The 21262-nt window shown below is 36.6% G+C and overlaps 2 protein-coding genes across 3 annotated transcripts in view; one reads left to right on the forward strand and one right to left on the reverse strand.

Moving 5' to 3' along the window:
* Positions 1-21262, forward strand: part of SPAG16 (sperm associated antigen 16) — a 969696-nt gene that overhangs the window by 49874 nt on the left and 898560 nt on the right. Inside the window, exon 8 of the mRNA XM_021702750.1 lies at positions 14102-14171. Coding sequence (XP_021558425.1) covers positions 14102-14171 — 70 coding nt within the window. The remainder of the gene's footprint in view (positions 1-14101; positions 14172-21262) is intronic.
* On the reverse strand, positions 18341-18845 carry LOC110591816 (transcription factor BTF3-like). 2 transcript variants are annotated; one of them, XM_044913733.1, is made up of 2 exons: positions 18445-18845; positions 18341-18387 (listed from the first exon to the last, which is right to left on the reverse strand). In XM_044913733.1, exons 1-2 carry the CDS (start codon positions 18827-18829, stop codon positions 18341-18343), a joined length of 432 nt encoding a protein of 143 aa, XP_044769668.1. In that variant the 5' UTR covers positions 18830-18845. The 2 variants fall into 2 exon arrangements, with proteins under 2 accessions (XP_044769668.1, XP_044769667.1); XM_044913732.1 differs by having other exon boundaries at positions 18341-18845.

Consider the following 21262-nt stretch of genomic DNA (forward strand, 5'->3'; position numbering starts at 1 on the left):
ATATTTGCAAATGACACTACAGACAAAGGGCTGATATCCAAGATATATAAAGAACTTCTCAATTCCCCTATCTTTAATTTAAGTTGAATTTCTGAGGTTAGATCAAAAGCCATTTTGGGAACATATTTAGGTCATATATACTCTGGGTTTTAGATCGTTTTTTACTGTTTTAGTTAGAAGAACTAAAGATTGGGAGTGTACGTATGAGTCCCAGCTGTGCTGCACAGTAGCCATATGAGTATTCAGGTCATTTTACTTATACATCTGTTTTCTTACAAGATTTCTTAAAAATCTTATTAAAGATTTTCTTTAATATCTCTGTTATTAAACAGAGATCAAATTACTGGCCTTATGTTTGATATGTATCTGAAGTGGAAACTTGTTTATAAAATTAAATCACTGTCTGTATGAGGCAGGGTTGAATTTTACACACTGTTGTTCATATTAGCAAAGAATTGTATTACCTGCAAATTATTTTACCTTGAACCCCTACTTCTGCTGAAGACAAAGAAAAAAGAACCTGCTATTAAAGACTATCTAGATCTTCCTGGGTTAAAATAGTTTCTTTGAGTTTAACCCTTCGTATCTCAATGCTATATTAACTATTGAGCTAAAACTCAATAGTGTTATTTTCAAGTGTTAATTTTCTGTCTTTGAATCACATCTTCTCATTCTTTCCCAGAGGGTTCCTACAACAAGGGGCACTTAAATATCCATATGGCCTATATATCCTTATATATTCTGCTTGGCCTTCACTTGCTAGTGCAGTGTGACTATTTGGTCATATTCCTGGTGTTGAGGTGCATGGTTCTAGGTGGTTCTTTTGAGTGTGCACCTAATATACCTTGCTAAATCCATGGCTTCTGTCACAGCATCTGTGAGATCCTTAACATCTGTAGCCTCATCATCCTAATTCATCTTTTTTTTCTGGTTAAGTGCTTCAATTGGTAAGGTTTTCATGTATTTCACTGAGAAAAGTCAAGACTTCTGATTTTCCTATACTGCTAATTCAAGCTGTGGGCAATTTGGAAACCACTTAAGGTCTATCTACACAGACATATTGTCTTCAATCAGTGTCCAGACACCACCTGAAGGATATTATGTTTTTCTAGCACAGTGCAAAATATTAAGGTCTTTTTAAGGGACTGTCGATTTTCCTAGATTATTCCCTAAGAAGCTAGGAGCAAGTTTAGTCTATACTTGGAGTATCTTTGAATTATCTGGGTTTCTGGTGTCTTTTGTTTCCAACTAGCCACACTTGGATTTTTAGCTTGAGAGGTGAAATGGATCACTCCTATATGAATTCTTACTTCTTCTCCCTCTCAGGCATAGAGCCTTTCATACTTCTTTGTTAGATAGAATATCTTCCTGTCCTCTTCTACATTATCGGTCACTCTGCATCCTCATTTATTCCAGGCAGTCCTAATCTACATCTGTTGTCACAGGGTATTATTAATAGATACACTTTATTTTTATCAGTTTCTGCAAGTGTTTTTTTAATTTCAAGTTTTTATTTAAATTTTAGTTAACATATAGTGTGATATTGGTTTCAGGAGTGTTATTTAGTGATTCATCACTTATGTAGAACATCCAGTGCTCATTATAGCAAGTTCCCTCCTTAATGCCCATCAACCATTTAGCCCATCCCTTGCCTACCTCCCCTTTAGCAACCCTCAGTTTGTTCTCTATAGTTAAGAGTCTCTTATAGTTTGCCTCCCTCTCTGTTTTTTTTTCTTCTTTCCCCTACATTCATCTGTTTTGTTTTGTTAAATTCTTAGCAGCAGAATGCATATTCTTTTCAAGTGCATGTGGAACATTCTCCAGAATAGATCACATGTTGGGCCACAAAACAAGTCTCAATAAATTAAAAAAGATTGACATTAGATCATGCATCTTTCCCAACCACAGTGGTATGAAACTAGAAATCAATCACAAGAAAAAATCTGGAAAGAACAAAAATATATAGAGGCTAAATAACATGCTACTATACAATTGAAATGGTCAACCAAGAAATCAAATATGAAATAAAAAACACAAGGAGACAAATGACAATGAAAACACAAGGGTCCAAAATCTCTGGGATGCAGCAAAAGCAGTTCTAAGAGGGGAGTTTATAGCAATACAGGCCTACCTCATGAAATAAGAAAAATCTCAACTATACAACCTAATCTTACACCTAAAGGAACTAGAAAAAGAAAAACAAATGAAGCCTAAAATCAGTAGAAGGAAAGAAATAATAAGGATTAGAGCAGAAATGAATGAAATAGAGACAAAAAAATAGAGAAGTTCAATAAAACCAGGAGCTGGTTCTTTGGAAAGATAAGCAAAATTGATACACCTTTAGCCAGGCTCATCAGCAAAAACAGAGAGGACCAAATTAAAAAAAAAATGAAAATGAAGAATGAGAGTAATGACCCAACATCACAGAAATACAAAGGATTATAAGCCAATGTTGTAAAAATTTATATGCCAAAAAATTGGACAACCTAGAAGAAATGGATAAATTCCTAGAAACATACAACCTTTCAAAACTGAATCAGGAAGAAATAGAAATTTGAACAGATAGATTACTAACAATGAAATTGAATTACTAATAAAAACTCCCAACAAATAAAAGTCCAGGACCAAATGGCTTCACAGGTGAATTCTACCAAACATTAAAAAAAATAATACCTATTCTTCTCAAACTATTTCAAAAAATAGTAGAAGAAGGAAAGCTTCCAAATCCATTCTATGAAGCCAACACTACCTTGATATCAAAACCAAACAAAGACACTTACAAAAAAAGAAAACTGTAGGTCAGTTGATGAACATAGATGCAAAAATTTTCAACAAAATACTAGCAAACTGAGTCCAGCAATACATTAAAAGAAATCACTAACCACGATCAAGTGAGATTTGTTCCAGAGATGCACGGATGGTTCAATATTAAGAAATCAATCAATGTGATATATCACATTAAGAAGAGAAAGGATGAAAACCATACAGTCATCTCAGTAGAATCAGAACAAGTTTGACGAAGTACAACATCCATTCATGATCAAAACTCTGAACAAAGTGGGTTTAGAGGGAACATACCTTAACATAATAGCTTCATTATTACCCTAAACAATGACAACAGCAACAACCAAACAAAAATCCAATTTGGAAAATACTAATTGAAAATTTCTAGAATTTATTTCCTGTTATCTAAAAAAGGAGAAGTTTGGATTTAGAAATAGCTTTCCTCTATCACATCTATCTGTTCAAGACAGTAGATTGATTTGACATAGTAGGATTTGAGTAGAAGATGCCATTTCTGCCACCATAGGTTTCACTATGAACAATGCCAATATACTGGGTATTTGTATGCCCTTCCAGATCTGTTTTATGGCTGTCAGTGGAAACTGGTTGTGGCAGTTGCCATTCTCAGGATGAATTCTGTATTGTACATGGTTTCTCATGTCATCAGATTTTGTTTAGGATCCACAATGGGCACACATGATTGATGGAGCCTATGTGGTATAGTTAGTATCCTAGTTATAACAGAGGATGAATAAAATTAAAAAAAAGTATTTGATATCTATAGTGAAAGATGGAAGACTCACGATTCATGAACCCAAGGTGCTGAGTGGCCAAAATGACTGTCAGATATCTCTAACTCCAGGCTAATCCTAGGATCAATTAGTACATTCTTCAAATTAGGACAGACAATATAGTCTCAGTTTTATCATCTTTCTCCTTGGACTACAAGCCAAGGTTCTATTTAATGAGCTGAACTTTTTGGGAATGTTTCATACAAAAAATGATTTATTGCCACCCAAGTCTTTTTTTTTTCCTCTTCCCGTTGGAACATTCCTATCAGGTATACCTGGGTATACCTGGTATTAACCTTTTAACATCAATCTATTAGTGTGTTGTGAAGCTGTAGAATGAATTTATTAAAAATTTTTAAAAGTGAGGGGGGGGAAGATGGCGGAGGAGTAGGGGACCCTATTTCAACTGGTCCCCGGAATTGAGCTGGATTTCTACCAGACCACTCTGAGCACCCATGAAATCAGCCTGAGATGTAAGAAGATCTGGATCTCTACAAACAGAATATCACAGGCAGTTGGTTTTGAGGTACGAAGCGGAGAGCCGTGATTCTGCGGGCAGATATCGGAGGATAAACGGGAGCGGGAGGCTGCCTGGACATGGGGATCATACACCACTGGTGAGCGACAGCCTCGCTCGCTGGGGACGGGCACAGACTCGTAGACCAGTAGTGGCGCGGAAAGGACTTTAGGGCAGCCCCCGGGGCGGGAACCCGGCACGCACATGCGCACATGTGTGAACTGGCAGCGGCTGGCGGTTTTAGAAGCACAAAGGGCAGAGACGTGCCCCAACCTGGAGGCAGGACTGGGAGCGCTGTGGAGGGGCTCACAACCCAGGACGCTGCAATTTATAGCAGCATGGACAGAAACGGAGACGGTGTGGCCTGGAGAGCTCACTGAAGAACAGACTGCGATCTCTCTGCTCTGAGGCAGAGGGTTGGAAACAGTCTCTTCTGCTCTGACTCGCGGAAGAGATGCGGAAAGCCGCCAGGGAAAGCTGCCAGAGAACAAAACCCCCCAAAACTGATTCCCGCTGAGCCCATCCCCCACCACAGGGGGGCAGGGCAACTCCGCCCAAATAGGGTTGCCTGAGTAACAGCACGGCAGGCCCCTCCCGCAGAAGACAGGCTGGGAAAACAAGAGGCCAGCAACCTTAAGGTCCCAAGAAAACAGGTGCATCTTGCTTGGGTTCTGGTCAATAATTTGGACTCTATACATTCCCTCAAACACACATCAACAGAATGACTAGGAGGAGGAGCCCCCAAAACAGAAAAGACTCAGAGATTATGACTTATGCTGCAGATTTACAAATGGTTGCAGATATAACCAAGATGTTGGAGATGGAATTCAGGCTAGCAGTTGTGAAGACAATGGCTAGAATGGAGAAATCAATTAATGGCAACATAGAGTCTCTAAGGGCAGAAATGAAAGGTGAATTGGCAGAACTTAAAAATGCTATCAATGAGATCCAATCCAGTCTAGATAATCTAACAGCTATGGTAACTGACGCAGAAGAGCGAATAAGCGACCTGGAAGACTATTATAATAGATAAAAAGGGAAAAGAGGAGGCCAGGGAAAAACAACTCAGAATCCATGAAAATAGAATCAGAGAAATAAGTGACACCATGAGGCGTTCCAATGTCAGAATAATTGGAATCCTGGAGGAGTGGAGAGAGAGAGGACTAGAAGATGTATTTGAGCAAATCGTAGCTGAGAACTTCCCTAATCTGGGGAATGGAACAAACATTCAAGTCCTAGAGGCAGAGAGGACCCCTCCTAAGAGCAAGGAAAACAGGCCAACAGCCCAGCATATAATAGTAAAACTTGCAAATCTTAGAACCAAGGAAACCATCTTAAGAGCAGTTGGGGGAAGAGATTCCTTACGTACAGAGGGAGGAACATCAGAATAACGTCAGACCTATCCACAGAGACCTGGCAAGCCAGAAAGGCCTGGCAAGACATATTCAGGGTACTAAATGAGAAGAACATGCAGCCAAGAATACTTTATCTGGCAAGGCTTTCATTTAGAATGGATGAAGAGATGCAGAGCTTCCACAACTGGCAGAAACTGAAAGAATATGTGACCACTAAGCCAGCCCTGCAAGAAATATTAAGGGAGGTTCTATAAAAGGAGAAAGACCCCAAGAGTGATATACAACAGAAATTTACAGGGACAATCTATAGAAACAACATCTTCACAGGCAACATGATGACAATTAATTCATATCTTTCAATAATCACTCTCAACGTGAATGGCCTAAACACTCCCATAAAACGGCACAGGGTTGCAGATTGGATAAAAAGACAGGACCCATCCATATGCTGCCTACAAGAGACTCATTTTGAACCTAAAGATACATCCAGACTGAAAGTGAAGGGATGGAGATCCATCTTCCATGCCAGCGGACCTCAAAAGAAAGCTGGGGTAGCAATTCTTATATCAGACAAATTAGATTTTAAACTAAAGCCTGTGATTAGAGACACAGACGGACACTCTATCATTCTTAAAGGGTCTATCCAACAAGAAGATCTAAGAATTGTAAATATCTGTGCCCCCCAACATGGAAGCAGCCATATACATAAGCCAACTGTTAACCAAAATAAAGAGTCATATTGATAACATGTTAATTGTAGGAGACCTCAATACTCCACTCTCAGCAATGGACAGATCATCGAAGCAGAAAATCAACAAAGAAACAAGAGCTTTGAATGATACACTGGACCAGATAGACCTCATAGATATTTACAGAACATTCCACCCTAAAACAACAGAATACTCATTCTTCTCGAGCACACATGGAACTTTCTCCAGAATAGACCACATACTGGGTCACAAATCAGGTCTGAACTGATGCCAAAAGATTGAGATTATTCCCTGCATATTCTCAGACCACAATGCTTTAAAACTGGAACTCAATCACAAGAAAAAGTTTGGCAGAAATTCCAACACTTGGAAGCTAAAGACCACTCTGCTCAAGAATGTTTGGGTCAACCAGGAAATCAAAGAAGAACTTAAACAATTCATGGAAATCAATGAGAATGAAAACACATCGGTCCAAAACCTATGGGATACTGCAAAGGCAGTCCTAAGGGGGAAATACATAGCCATCTAAGCCTCACTCAAAAAAAATAGAAAAAGCCCGAATTCACCAACTAACTCTATACCTTAAAGAACTAGAGAAAAAGCAACAAACGATGCCTAAGCCACGCATTAGAAGAGAAATAATTAAATTAGAGCAGAAATCAATGAATTAGAAACCAGAAACACAGTAGATCAGATCAATGAAACTAGAAGTTGGTTCTTTGAAAGAATTAATAAGATCGATAAACCACTGGCCGGACTTATCCAAAAGAAAAGGGAAAGGACCCAAATTAATAAAATTATGAATGAAAGGGGAGAGATCATGACTAACACCAAGGAAATAGAAACAATTATTAGAAATTATTATCAACAACTATATGCCAGTAAACTGAGCAATCTGGATGAAATGGAGGCCTTCCTGGAAACCTATAAGCTGCGAAAACTGAAACAGGAAGAAATTGACAACCTGAATAGGCCAATAACCAATAACGAGATTGAAGCAGTGATCAAAAACCTCCCAAAAGACAAGAGTCCAGGGCCTGATGGATTCCCTGGGGAATTCTACCAAACATTCAAAGAAGAAATTATACCTATTCTACTGAAGCTGTTTCAAAAAATAGAAACAGAAGGAAAACTTCCAAACTCATCCTATGAGGCCAGCATTACCTTAATCCCCAAACCAGGCAAAGACCCCATCAAAAAGGAGAATTTCAGACCGATATCCCTGATGAATATGGATTCCAAAATCCTTGACAAAATCCTAGCTAATAGGATCCAACAATACATTAAAAGGATCATCCACCGCGACCAAGTGGGATTTATCCCCGTGATGCAAGGGTGGTTCAGCATTCGCAAATCAATCAATGTGATAGAACACATTAATAAGAGGAGGGAGAAGAACCATATGGTCCTCTCAATTGATGCAGAAAAAGCATTTGACAAATACAACATCCTTTCCTGATTAAAACTCTTCAGAGTGTAGGGATAGAGGGAACATTCCTCAAGTTCATAAAATCCATCTATGAAAAACCCACAGCGAATATCATCCTCAATGGGGAAAAGCTGAGAGCCTTTCCCTTAAGATCAGGAACACATCAAGGATGCCCACTCTCGCCACTATTGTTCAACACAGTACTAGAAGTCCTAGCAACAGCAATCAGACAACAAAAAGAAATAAAAGGTATTCAAATTGGCAAAGAAGAAGTCAAACTCTCTCTTTTCGCAGACGACATGATACTTTATGTGGGAAACCCAAAAGACTCCACCCCCAAATTACTGGAACTCATCCAGCAATTCAGTAATGTGGCAGAATACAAAATCAATGCACAGAAATCAGTTGCTTTCTTATACACTAACAACGCAACTGTAGAAAGAGAAATTAGAGAAATGATTCCATTTACAATAGCACCAAAAACCCTAAGATACCTTGGAATAAACCTAACCAAAGAGGTAAAGGATCTATACTCTAGGGACTACAAAACACTCATGAAAGAAATTGAAGAAGACACAAAAAGATGGAAAAATATTCCATGCTCATGGATTGGAAGAATAAATTGTTAAATGTCTATGCTCCCCAGAGCAATCTATACCTTCAATGCCATCCCGATCAAAATTCCAATGACATTTTTTAATGCTGGAACAAACAATCCTAAAATTTGTATGGAATCAGAAAAGACCCCGAATCACCAAGGAAATGTTGAAAAAGAAAAACAAAGCTGGGGGCATCACGTTGCCCGACTTCAAGCTATATTACAAAGCTGTGATCACCAAGACAGCATGGTACTGGCACAAAAACAGACATATAGACCAATGGAACAGAATAGAGAACCCAGATATGGACCCTCAACTCTATGGTCAAATAATCTTTGACAAAGCAGGAAAAAATATGCAATGGAAAAGAGACAGTCTCTTCAATAAATGGTGCTGGGAAAATTGGACAGCCACATGCAGAAGAATGAAACTCGACCATTCTCTAACACCATTCACAAAGATAAACTCAAAGTGGATGAAAGACCTCAATGTGAGACAGGAGTCATCAAAATCCTAGAGGAGAACATAGGCAGTAACCTCTTTGACATCACCCACAGCAACTTCTTTCAAGATACATCTCCAAAAGTTAGTGAAACAAAAGCAAAAATGAACTTTTGGGACTTCATCAAGATAAAAAGCTTCTGCACAGCAAAGGAAACAGTCAACAAAACAAAGAGGCAACCCACAGAATGGGAGAAGATATTTGCAAATGACACTACAGATAAAGAGCTGGTATCCAAGATCTCTAAAGAACTTCTCAACACCCAAAAAAGAAATAATCAAGTCAAAAATTGGGCAGAAGATATGAAAAGACACTTCTCTGAAGAAGACATACAAATGGCTAACAGACACATGAAAAAATGTTCATCATCATTAGCCATCAGAGAAATCCAAATCAAAACCACACTGAGATACCACCTTACACCAGTTAGAATGGCAAAAATGGACAGGGAAAGAAACAACAAATGTTGGAGAGGTTGTGGAGAAAGGGGAATTCTCTTACACTGTTGGTGGGAATGCAAGTTGGTACAGCCACTTTGGAAAACACTGTGTAGGTGCCTCAAAAAATTAAAAATAGAGCTACCCTATGACCCAGCAATTGCACTCCTGGGTATTTACCCCAAAGACACAGATGTAGTGAAAAGAAGGGCCATATGCACCCCAATGTTCATAGCAGCAATGTCCACAATAGCCAAATTGTGGAAAGAGCTGAGATGCCCTTCAACAGATGAATGGATAAAGAAGATGTGCTCCATATATACAATGGAATATTACTCAGCCATCAGAAAGGATGAATACCCAACTTTTACATCAACATGGATGGGACTGGAGGAGATTATGCTAAGTGAAATAAGTAGAGAAAGTCAATTATCATATGGTTTCACTTATTTGTGGAACATAAGGAATAGCATGGAGGACACTAGGAGAAGGAAGGAAAAAATGGGAGGGGGGAACTGGAGGGAGAGATGAACCATGAGACACTATGGACTCTGAGAAACAAACAGGGTTTTATAGGGGAGGGGGGATGGGGGATTGGTTAGCCCGGTGATGGGTATTAAGGAGGGCACGTACTGCATGGAGCACTGGGTGTTATATGAAAACAATGGATCGTGGATCACCACATCAAAAACCAATGATGTATTGTATGGTGACTAACATAACATAATAAAATTAAAAAAAAAAAAGGAATTACCAAGTAAAAAAAAAATAAAAAAATTTTAAAAGTGAAGCTATATTAAAATATATGCAAAGTTCCCCTATGATCTAACATGGAAGATACATCAACTTTTATGCTTATTTTTTTACTATATCTTTATTTCAGTGTCTGCTTTATTTCAGTGATGCTCTGAGAAGTCACTTCTTTTTTTTTTTTAATTTATTTATTTTAGAGAAGTGGGGGAAGGGACAAAGGGAAAGGGAGAGAGAGTATCTCAAGCACACTCCCCACTGAGCATGGGCTCTACACGGGGCTCAGTCTCATGACCCTGAGACCACGACCTGAGCCAGGGGCTCAACCGGCTGAGCCACCAGGCACCCCTCTGAGAAGTCACTTCTAACCAAAACTTTTGGGGTATGATCTTGGAGCAGTAGGAAGTATCTTATAATTTTTATTTGTATTCCTAATCATCACTTCTTTAAAAACCTTATCTTGAATATTTAGCTCACTATCTTTCTCTTTAAACATATAGATCTCTCTAATGTCTTGCAAGAAGAAAGGTTAGGATTTAGAATTTTTTTATGATACTCAGTTTGTATATAAAAGGGAAAGTATACTGTGAGATGACAAAAATCTAAAAGAAGTATGTATTTTCAAATTCTTTTGGTAGGTAATGGTATAGCAACTTTCAAATTTATTTAAATCTTATAGAAAAACCTATAATTTGTTTTGTTTTACAAAATCACTGAAAATGTTCAGAATTCTGAATTACAGCCCTATGATTGAAAAGATATATAATTTGTTAGTGTGTGTGTGTGTGTGTGTGTGTGTATGTATATATAAAATAAGTTACATTTTATCTTTTTTTGGATCATGGTCTCTAATTCAGGAGGTATTCTAAAAAAATAAATGTATATATTTTCTAATCTGCCTGCTGAGAGAATCTAGAAGTAATGACACTCCAATAGCAAATGAGTATACCCGGTGCATAGATACCTGTTTCTAATACCATTCTCCAATAAAAGGAAGTTAGGGCTCCTTGGAGAAGTGGCTGATTATAGGCTGGGCAGGAAATACAAAATGAACCTGGAACATTTGTCCCATCTTGTTGCACTAGAATGTTAGGAGATACTCAGTAAAAGAAAGAGAGAGAGAGAGAGAAAAGGGAAGGGGGAGGGGACTGAACAAAACATTAGGGTATGTCAAGGGACAAAGGAACTGTCGAGGGCACTTCCTAAATGGAACAACAACCAAATTTGGTTTGGCTGTTGAGACTGATGGTGCTATACACACAGCAAGAAGGTATGCAAACACTTACATTATATAATTGAGCTCTGTGGGGAGAGCAGCCCATGCCTTACATGCAGGTCAGAAATGTCTTGAGAGAACTAAGGAAGGAGACTGGTTTGGGGTTTTTGTTGTGTTTAGGGTTTGGGAGCAGGATGAGAGTCCCTGTGTGGGAGGAGGGCCTTATATGGTTTGAATCTCCCACCAGTGGCAAAGGAGGGAGCATCCAGTCTTTCATAGCCTCTTGCTCAGGTGTGGGGCCCTAAGGGAAGCAGGAAGTAAGGCTTAAAAACTGTTAGCAGCCAAACATCAACAAATGGAGTCATACTGATTACAGGAATCATCCTGAAACAGCTCCCAGTGCTCAAATTTTGAAAAATTTGAGCAAGAAATTAATAATATAGTATGGGATTATAACCCAAAGTATAAAATAAATATCTATGTGTTCATAAGGATATAAATAAGTGGATGAGTATGTAAATGGAGGAAAATAAAAATATTTCTCTCAAAGAAGAATCTCAAATGACATATGTAGATAATCTTTCCCTCAAGAAGGTGGAGCTTAACACTCCAGTTGTTCATTGTTGGCTATACTAAATGATTTGCTTCCACAAGTACAGTGGAAATGGGGGAAAGGGTAATTTTACAGTAGAGAAACCTGGCAAATACTACTTCAGGAAAGTGATCAGGGTTATCATCAATCTTTAATCATGTTGATAAATACCCTTGATGAGCTATTAATGACACTTCTACTCTGTGGTCTTCCTCCTCAAAACCATAACTCTCACATTTAGGTCTTTTATCCATTTTGAGTCTATTTTTGTGTATGGTGTAAGAAAATGGTCCAGTTTCATTCTTCTGCATGTGGCTGTCCAATTTTCCCAACATCGTTTGTTGAAGAGACTGTCTTTTTTTCCATTGGATATTCTTTCCTGCTTTGTCGAAGATTAGTTGACCATAGAGTTGAGGGTCCATTTCTGGGTTCTCTATTCTGTTCCATTGATAAGTGTCTGTTTTTGTGCCAGTACTATACTGTCTTGATGATTACAGCTTTGTAATAGAGCCTCAAGTCTGGAATTGTGATGCCACAAGTTTTAGTTTTCTTTTTCAACATTCCTTTGGCTATTGGGGGTCTTTATCATATGATTTCACTCATATGTAGAGTTTAAGAAACAAAACAGAGGAGCATAGGGGACGGGAGGGAAAAATAAAACAAGACAAAATCAGAGAGGGAAACAAACCATAAGAGACCCTTAATCATAGGAAACAAACTGAGGGTTGCTGGAGGGGAGAGGGTTGTGGGTATGGGATAACTGGGTGATAGGCATTAAGGAGGGCACATGATGTAATGAGCACTGGGTGTTACATACAAGTGGTGAATCACTGAACTCTACCTCTGAAACTAATAATACACTATATGTTAATTAATTGAATTTAAATAAAATAATCAGAATAATAAAAAGAAGACATGATGACTAAATGTAAGGTATCCTGGATGGGATCTTGGAACAGAAAAAGGATATTAGAAAAATCTTGGGGAGTCTGGGTGGCTCAATCAGTTAAGCATCTGACTCTTTTTTTTTTTAAAGATTTTATTTATTTGACAGAGAGAGACACAGCGAGAGAGGGAACACAAGCAGGGGGAGTGGGAGAGGGAGAAGCCGGCTTCCCGCAGAGCAGGGAGCCAGATGCGGAGCTTGATCCCAGGACCCCGGGATCAGGACCTGAGCCGAAGGCAAATGCTTAACCAACTGAGCCACCCAGGCACCCCAGCATCCGACTCTTGATTTCAGCTCAGGTCATGATCTCAGGGTGATGAGAAAGAGCCCCACATCGGGCTCCATGCTCAGCACCGAGTCTGCTTGTCCTCCTTCCCCCCCCCGACTTGTATTCTCTCTCTCAAATGAATAAATAAATAAATAAATAAATAAATAAATAAATAAATAAAATCTTAAAAAAAAAGAAAAACCTTAATGAAATTAGAATGCAGTATGGACTTTGTTAATAATAATGTATCAATATTGTCTCATTACTCGTGTCAAACGCACTATGGTAATGCATGATGTTAGCAGTGGGAATAAGGTGGTGGTACACAAGAACTCTGTATTACATTGCAACTTTTATGTCGACCTTACACTATTCTAAATAGGTGCATTTAAAATTTTTGTAATCCATTTTGGCATCCAAGAATAGATATACATTTTTTACTTTTTTTTCCAGTCAGGCATTTCATGAGCACTAATCTATAGGTTACAATTTATTATCTGCTATTTTCTATTAATAAAGGAATGTTACTACTCAGTGATAGAAGGAAAGATGTGTATATCCATATATACTTAAACGGATGGTTTTTTGTGTTGGTATAATCACATACAATGAAGGATGAGAGAACTCTTTAAGGTTGAGTTTTTAATTCAAGTCTATTGTTCAGGAAATATAGGTAAATGATATGCCACCAAACTAACAAATGTTCTTAATTATAAAACATGTTTAATAAAACAAGGAGTGTCCATGGGCGGAAAATGAGCTAAGAGTTTCAGGAAAAACAACAGTCTCTTCATATTTTACTTCCCAACTAATACTTCCTCATCTTTTATAAACAGAAAGATGAATTAAGTTGTTGTGAAGTAATTTCAACAGAGGAGAAACTTCTCTCAAAGTAGAATACTGAATAATTATCATTCAAAGTGTACAATAAGTATTCTTGATTCAGGAAATGATGCTGTGGAATAAATGTTTCAGATGCTTATTTATAATGGATACCTAATAATTCCCCATGGAATTGAATTTAAACTTAAAATTATGTTTTTCTTTTGTTACAATTCATGTTTAAAATTTTTTTAATATATAGGAATTAATTCAAGAGGTTAATGTTTTTATATCTTGCAGTTGATATTTAAACATTGCATTTTATTCAATCCTTTTTGGGTCATTTTGTATATAACCCCATGTCTTTTGATTTTATTTTTTAGATTTCTGGGCTTCAAGCAACACTGAAGCATATGGAAATAGGGCATAATTATCATGCTTCTGAAATTAGAGGTAAAAGTAAAATGTGATTAAACTAATTTAATATTAGCTGATGGGTTTTAAATTTTATCAGAGCTCCAAATGCTAGAGATACTTAAAAGTGAATAAATGATATGATAACTATTTTATAAATTAAAATGCTAATGAAAAGATCAAGAGGGAGTATAGATACAGTACTGTATAGATTAATTTTAGAGAAAAATATGAGTAAACTATGATGGGAGGACTTCTCTTTCTGGCCATGATGGAGTATCTGGTACCAGACTAACCTTCTTTCAGTAAAAAACTCTTAAAACTAACTATCTGTAAGGCAGCTACTTTTAGGCATTGGAAAATAGCACAAGTCACAGAAGGTAAGTGATAGAAGGAAAAATTTAAAGTTGAGATCCACCATCACCATGGCTTTGTGCCTGCGGAAATTTCCAAACCAAATTCCATGGAAATGGAGGTCAAGAAGAGCTTGCAGTCCTGATGAACTGAAAGGGCAAAGATCATAGTTGACAGCTGTCAAAGCAACTAGAATCTGTAGGAAATTGCACTAGATAAAAGGGTGCTGCAATGAGCAGTGGTTCAGTTTGTGAGGGTGTTTACTAGGAGTCCTTAGTTGATAGCCAGGCTGTACACATAGACTGCCAGAGACTTACCAGAAAGAGAAGACTTTATAGGGCTCAGAGAGGAACAAGGATTCTAGAAGTCAAACAGAGATGGGAGACGTTGCCATGCCTTGAATGGAGAGACCTCATTAATATCTTGGTAACACCTACTAACATTTAATATAATCATATTAACATAACACTTGTACTGCCCTATAAAACCAAAAAACAAAGCTTACATAGAATTTCTAGGGAAGACAGGGCGCCTGGGTGGCTCAGATGGTTAAGCGTCTGCCTTCGGCTCAGGTCATGATCCCAGGGTCCTGGGATCGAGTCCCGCATCAGGCTCTCTGCTCCTTGGGAGCCTGCTTCTCCCTCTGCCTCTCTCTCTCTCTGTCTCTCATGAATAAATAAATAAAATCTTAAAAAAAAAAAAAAGAATTTCTAGGGAAGACAGAATTTGGAGTTTGAATCTTGCCAAGTTAGAGAGCCTTGGGAAAAATTTAGAGCTTTGCATGGATCCACCTTAATAAAGCATAAAATTAAGCCTAGAATTTCAAGGTGATCATCAAAAAATTAAACTGCCTGCTAGAATAAAAATCACTACCCTTTAAAGGAAGGCAGTTGGCCAGAGTCTTTATAATCTATTATCTATACTGCATAGTATGTAATTAAAATTTTCTGTACATGTTATAGAAACAGGAAAAGGTGATCCACAATCAAGACAAAACTCAATAAATGGAAACCTACACTGAGATGGCCCAGGTGTTGGATTTCGCAGATAAAAATGCTAAAGCAGCTATTTTGAATATGATCAAGGACTTAAAGAAAAATAGGACATTAATTGAGGAGATAGGGAATCTTAGCAGATACATAGAAACAAAAAAAAAGGAAATTGAAATTCTAGTCCTGAGAAATATGGTAGCTTAAATGAAAATTTTATAGTTCACAACAGATTGGAGATGACAGGCATGTCAGTGAATTTAAGAGACATTAATTAAAACCTAGTCTGAAGAAGAGATAAGAAAAAAGGGAAAGATCTGTGATGTTTTGAAGTGGCTTTTGGTCAAAAGGAAAAAATTTCAACCCAACATGAAGAAATAGATTCTTTTAATGGCAGAATCCCAACTACCTGAATAAAATTAATTCCTTAAATTCTGTACTGAATAATTTTATGATCTTTATAAACATGCATTCTGGTGTTAGGTATGGGACTTGCAGTACCTTTTCCCAAGCTTCTGCTTTTAGCATTTGGCTGTGTCATGTCAGACTCTCATCTCTCTGACTGCCTGATCAACTTGGAACCATACTTAGCCAGGAACTCTAATTTGAAGAGAAGTTGATTTATTGGTTAACTGGCTGTCTCTCATAAATACTGTCATCCTTCATAATATGAATTAAGTCCCCCTCCTTTTGCTCATTTTAGTTTAATTTTTAAAAACTTTTTCTACCTGTCATCCATATAAAAGTCTACCCATTTATTTTGGGCAAAGGTTGGTATGGCAGTAGAGATTCTTAAAATTAAATATTATTCACTCTGTACTTAGGGAACAATGAATTGATCATCATTTACTCTGAACTTTGGGAAAAAGACAAATTAATTGTTATTCAATCCAAATTTAGGGATAAGACAAAAATTGAACTGATTTTGAGTAATCTAGTTATTTTAAATATACCATATTTTTTGATTATAAAAGTGATATGCCTATTTTAGAAATTTTAAAACTGACAAACTTTATTTTTAAAATTATCCATAGTTGTACTACCCAGAGAGAATATTATTAATACTACAGTACTGAACTTTTTCACCTGAAAATGGTTTTTAATTCTACATTTATTCTTACATGATATGTAAAATAATAGAAAAATTCCTAGGAGAAACTATGAAAGAGTGAATTATTATTGATTAGATATTTGAAGAGACAATTCTGTACTATTTTTCTTTGTTGTTATGAAACATAATATATATCAAATATTTACAAGAAACTATACAGAAAGCACATTAATATATATTATGAGATAAAAGCAGTTTTTGTACAAATTACTTAATTTCAAAAAAGTTTATGAATATGCTGATTTTGATATGTTTGTGTTGGTTATTAACTTATATTACTTTGCTTTCCTATAAGGTTGCAATTTGAATGCAATAATGCCTATTTCCAAAGTAGGTTATAAAGATACATATAATTGTATTTTAATATATCTTATAACTTATGATAAGAAATTATGAATTCAGGATGAACAGCTAGAAATTGGAAATGTTAGATGAAGTGAAAAACAACTATAAAAGCTGACTTCAGAGGTTCATAGAGGAAAAATGTGTCATTTGGAGTAAAGCAAAATATTCCATAAGGTTCTTAGCTTAATAAATTGCTGCTTTTTAAGTTGGATATTTTGTTGCCGCTCAGAATTGCATTATGGTACCAATTTCATATGACTATATGGAATATATGGCCTAGATTAGAAAGTAAAATTAAAGTAAAAATACAGTAAATTTAAAGTAAAGCCTCTTCCCCTTTACCTCGATTTGCCTTTTTCTGAATTACAATTAGATATGTGCTTGATCTCCTTATTTTAGCTTACGTGTGTCCTAATCGCTTAGATGTTTTCTGTTTAGCTCTCTGAGCCAGATTGTGGATAATTTCTTCAAAACCTTTTTTTCAGTTAAATAATTCTCTTTTCAGTTGGGTTTAATCTGTAAGTGAGTTAGTGACTGGCACAATGTAGGTCCTTACGTATTTATTTTGTTAAATGAATATATTCATGCATTTTTATTTATTTATTTGATATATACAAAATAGGGATATTTATTGGAGATCTGAAAATAAGGTTTGGAAGAATTGACACTAATGATATTGAGTCTTCAAATCCATGGGCACAAAATATATCTCCATTTATTTGGATCTGCTTTGACTTCCTTCCTTTATTAGTTTTTTGTAGTTTTTCACTTACAGATCCTGTACATATTTCTTGGATGTATATGTAAATATTTAATTTATTTTGATGTTATTATAAGTTTATTGTCTTTTAAATTTCAGTATCTAATATTCATCACTGGCATATAAGAAAACAATTGACTACAGTTTATTGATCTTATATCTGTGATTTCACAATACTTATTGTAAGTTTCAGGAGATAGTTCCTGATTATTTTGTGTTTTCTATACAATCATGTCACCTATGAATAAAGGCAGTTATTATTTATTCTTTTCTAATCTGTATGTCTATTTCTTTTTCTTGTCTTATTGTACTAGGTAGAACTTCCAATACACCGTTGAATAAGAGTGGTGAAAGGGAAAATTGTTGTCTTTTTCTTGATGCATTTTTTTTTTTTCCTAGGCAAAGAACTTTATTAACCTTGTTTCAAACTTTATTCCCAGGCTTCTTCAGCTTAATTAGCTGCAAAGAATGAATTGTGTATAAGCAAAAACTGAAAAGAGCTGCAGTGTCCAAGGGGCTCGGGCTTAAAAATATTAGAGATCTAGATTTTATCAGATCCATGAACAAAATTTTAAAAAGCAGTCATAATATAAAATAGCAGCTCCCAGTAACTTCTTCAAGTTTTATGTTCTTCAGAAGTTGACTCAATTCAGTTTGCTTCATTCTTGGAAGCTTCATCAAAATTCTCCACAAGATCTGGAATTTCATCATCATCCTCCTCTCCGGTAGCAAGTGGTGCTTTTCCATCCACAGATTGTTTGGGCAGAGCTTCAGCCAGTCTTCTTAAACTAGTCAGACTGTCTGCACCAAGTTGGTTTAAGATACTGGGTAGCATTTCTGTCAGCTGCTTTGTCTCAGCATGGCCTCGAATGGTGAAAGTGTTCACTGCCAGTGATGCCTGAACTTTGGGGTTGTTAAAGTGGATCGCTGTTCCTTGGTTTGTGAACATATTCACTTCTTCAATACCAGAGATATTGTTTACCCCTAACTTCTTTAAGGAGAACTGAAGTTTTTTATCATCTGCTGTAGCCATTCTATGAACCACCTTCTTCTTTAGGCGAGCAGTTCCTTTCCCACCAATGCGCACTTGTGCTTGCAGTTTGGCGAGTTTCTCCTGGTTCATGATAGTTTCTTTCATCTTGTTGGAGCGGAAATGGGACTGCGTGGGGGAATAGGGTTGGCGCTCAGGGGGTCTCGGGCGGACCAGCTGAGATAAGGTGCACACACCCCTTGATGCATTTTTAAATTTTTTTTTATTTTTTATTTTATTAATTATTCCTTTTCTTTTTTCTTTTTTATTATGTTCAGTTAGCCAACATATAGTACATCATTAGCTTTTGATGTAGTGTTCAGCGATTCATCAGCTGCACGTAACACCCAGTGCTAATGCCCATCACCCAGTTGCCCCATCGCCCCGCCCTCCTCCCTATCTGCAACCCTCAGTTTGTTTCCCCAGAGTCAAGAGTCTCATGGTTTGTCTCCCTCTCTGATTTCTTCCCACTCAGTTTTCCCACCCTTCCCCTATTCTGTATTTGTTCATTTTTGATGTTTAATGAGGGGCCTGAACATACTCAGTTAACATTGATTGGATGAATGTGTGCATACATAAAGGAATTGTTGAAAGATGAAATATAGCACTGGGGGTACAATAAACAAAATTTCTATAAGTGAAAATGTGTTTGTTTGATGTTTACTTCATTTATCTTAAGAAATTATACTTTTCTTAAGATGTTGATTGTGCCCGAGTAAAATCTGGGAAATTGCACAGCACTAATCAGTAATATAGGCCTGTCATTAATAAGCATTGGGTGTGATAAACATAAAGATACTATGATAGAGACATGGAATTTGCTAGGATATTACTAAACATTAAGAAGCACTATGTGGAATTTGAGAATTATATGCACTTAACCATGAATGTGATAGACTTTTATGTCTGAGCCTCTTCTTTTTTTTTTTTAAAGATTTTATTTATTCATTTGAGACACAGAGATACAGAGAGAGAGAAGCATGAGCAGGGGGAGAGGCAGAGGGAGAGGGAGAAGCAGGCTCCCCGCTGATCCAGGAGCCCAATGTGGGGCTCGATTTCAGGACCCTGGGATCATGACCTGAGCGGAAGGCAGACGCTTAAACATCTGAGCCACCCAGGCGCCCCTATGTCTGAGCCTCTTATTCTCCAAATCTTTGTGCAAGTGAAAGTGATGTTTATCTGATGGAGAGTGGAAATCATGTTTGTACTTGCTACACCAAGAAATAATTGAGAAGTGTTATTTCTCTGCTAATTCCACATGTATTCTGCAATGTTTCTTCTCATGTTTTGGTTACGAGTGTTGAATATTTTCCTAAACATGATTAAGTGTGAACTTTTGTAATTTCATTTTGTTGTGGAAAAACTACATATACTTATAAACCAAAGCCTTTTTGGTTTTTGACTTTCATTTGTTATCCTTAACATTTTGTTTGTTTGCTTCTTCATTTTTATTTTATTCTCTTATGAAGTGATGCTTAGTCATGTTTTGTATGCTACGTGAGATATGCTCATGTTCTTAGAATTACCTGCTGGAATCCTGGGTTTCTCTACTGCTTTCTATTACTTCCCTATAGATATTACTATATATATTCTCCTCATATATAAAGGGGAACAAAAGGTAGTTACCTTGACAGAGTTATCGACAGGATTTTGTGAAATTGTAAATGCAAATTGTTTAGACCAGTGGTTGTTATGTAGTAAAAAGTCAATGAGGCATGAATGCTCATTATTATTATTTTAAATTATTATCATTATCAGGATGTCACTGTTGGTTGTTAAAAAGGAGAACATAATAAAAGAGAACTGGAAGTGAAAATTTTTCCTTAATGTCAGGGAGCTGTAATTGTTGTCTTTCCCCCACACTTTGACTTCCCAGATGCTGTGGGGCTCTAACTTTTAGCACCATTCAGGGAGGATAGGCAGTCTGGATACCCAAGTGTTTGAAGTCTTTTAAGTACTTTCATGTAGAACTGTGTTATTCAATATTCTGTTTTTATGTTATTGTCAATGTTATTTTGGAGATTTTCTCCTTTTTCTGAAACTGGTACTGAATAGGAAAAGTCAGATCAGAAAGAATGCCAGCTATATGCTTCCTTGCCTTTATTACCTCAGAATTCTTTGAGAACCTGGACTCATCCAGATATTTTTGTGTTTATCTTTTCTCTATTATAAATCTAGTGTTATATTTAGAACATTTAGTTATTTCTTTTAAGAGTTAATGATTATAACTTTATTAGTTATTTGCAATTAGTTTCCTCTTTAGAAATAAAGGGGGAAATTATGTATACTTAAGTAGGTATATGTATATGGAAGGATGTGTAAAAGAAAGAGACTTTCCCTGTCACTTTTGTTTTTCCCTCAGGTGGTTTTAGTAGGACTGTTCTTTATGTCCAGCAGAGTTTGGAGACTAATGTTACAACTACATTGGAGTATTACCCAATGTTTTCCTTTCTGTTTTTTTCAACATTGAGAAGCATAAAGAATAATATTTTATTAATACAATATTCTTTTAAAAATCTGTTATTTATTATCCAGTTCCAC

This window comes from Neomonachus schauinslandi, chromosome 3, assembly GCF_002201575.2.
Source record: "Neomonachus schauinslandi chromosome 3, ASM220157v2, whole genome shotgun sequence".
Lineage (NCBI taxonomy): Eukaryota > Metazoa > Chordata > Mammalia > Carnivora > Phocidae > Neomonachus > Neomonachus schauinslandi.

Coding starts and splice junctions, on each gene's coding strand:
- LOC110591816 (XM_044913732.1), bottom strand. CDS start 18,829: ATGAAAGAAACTATCATGAACCAGGAGAAACTCGCCAAACTGCAAGCA.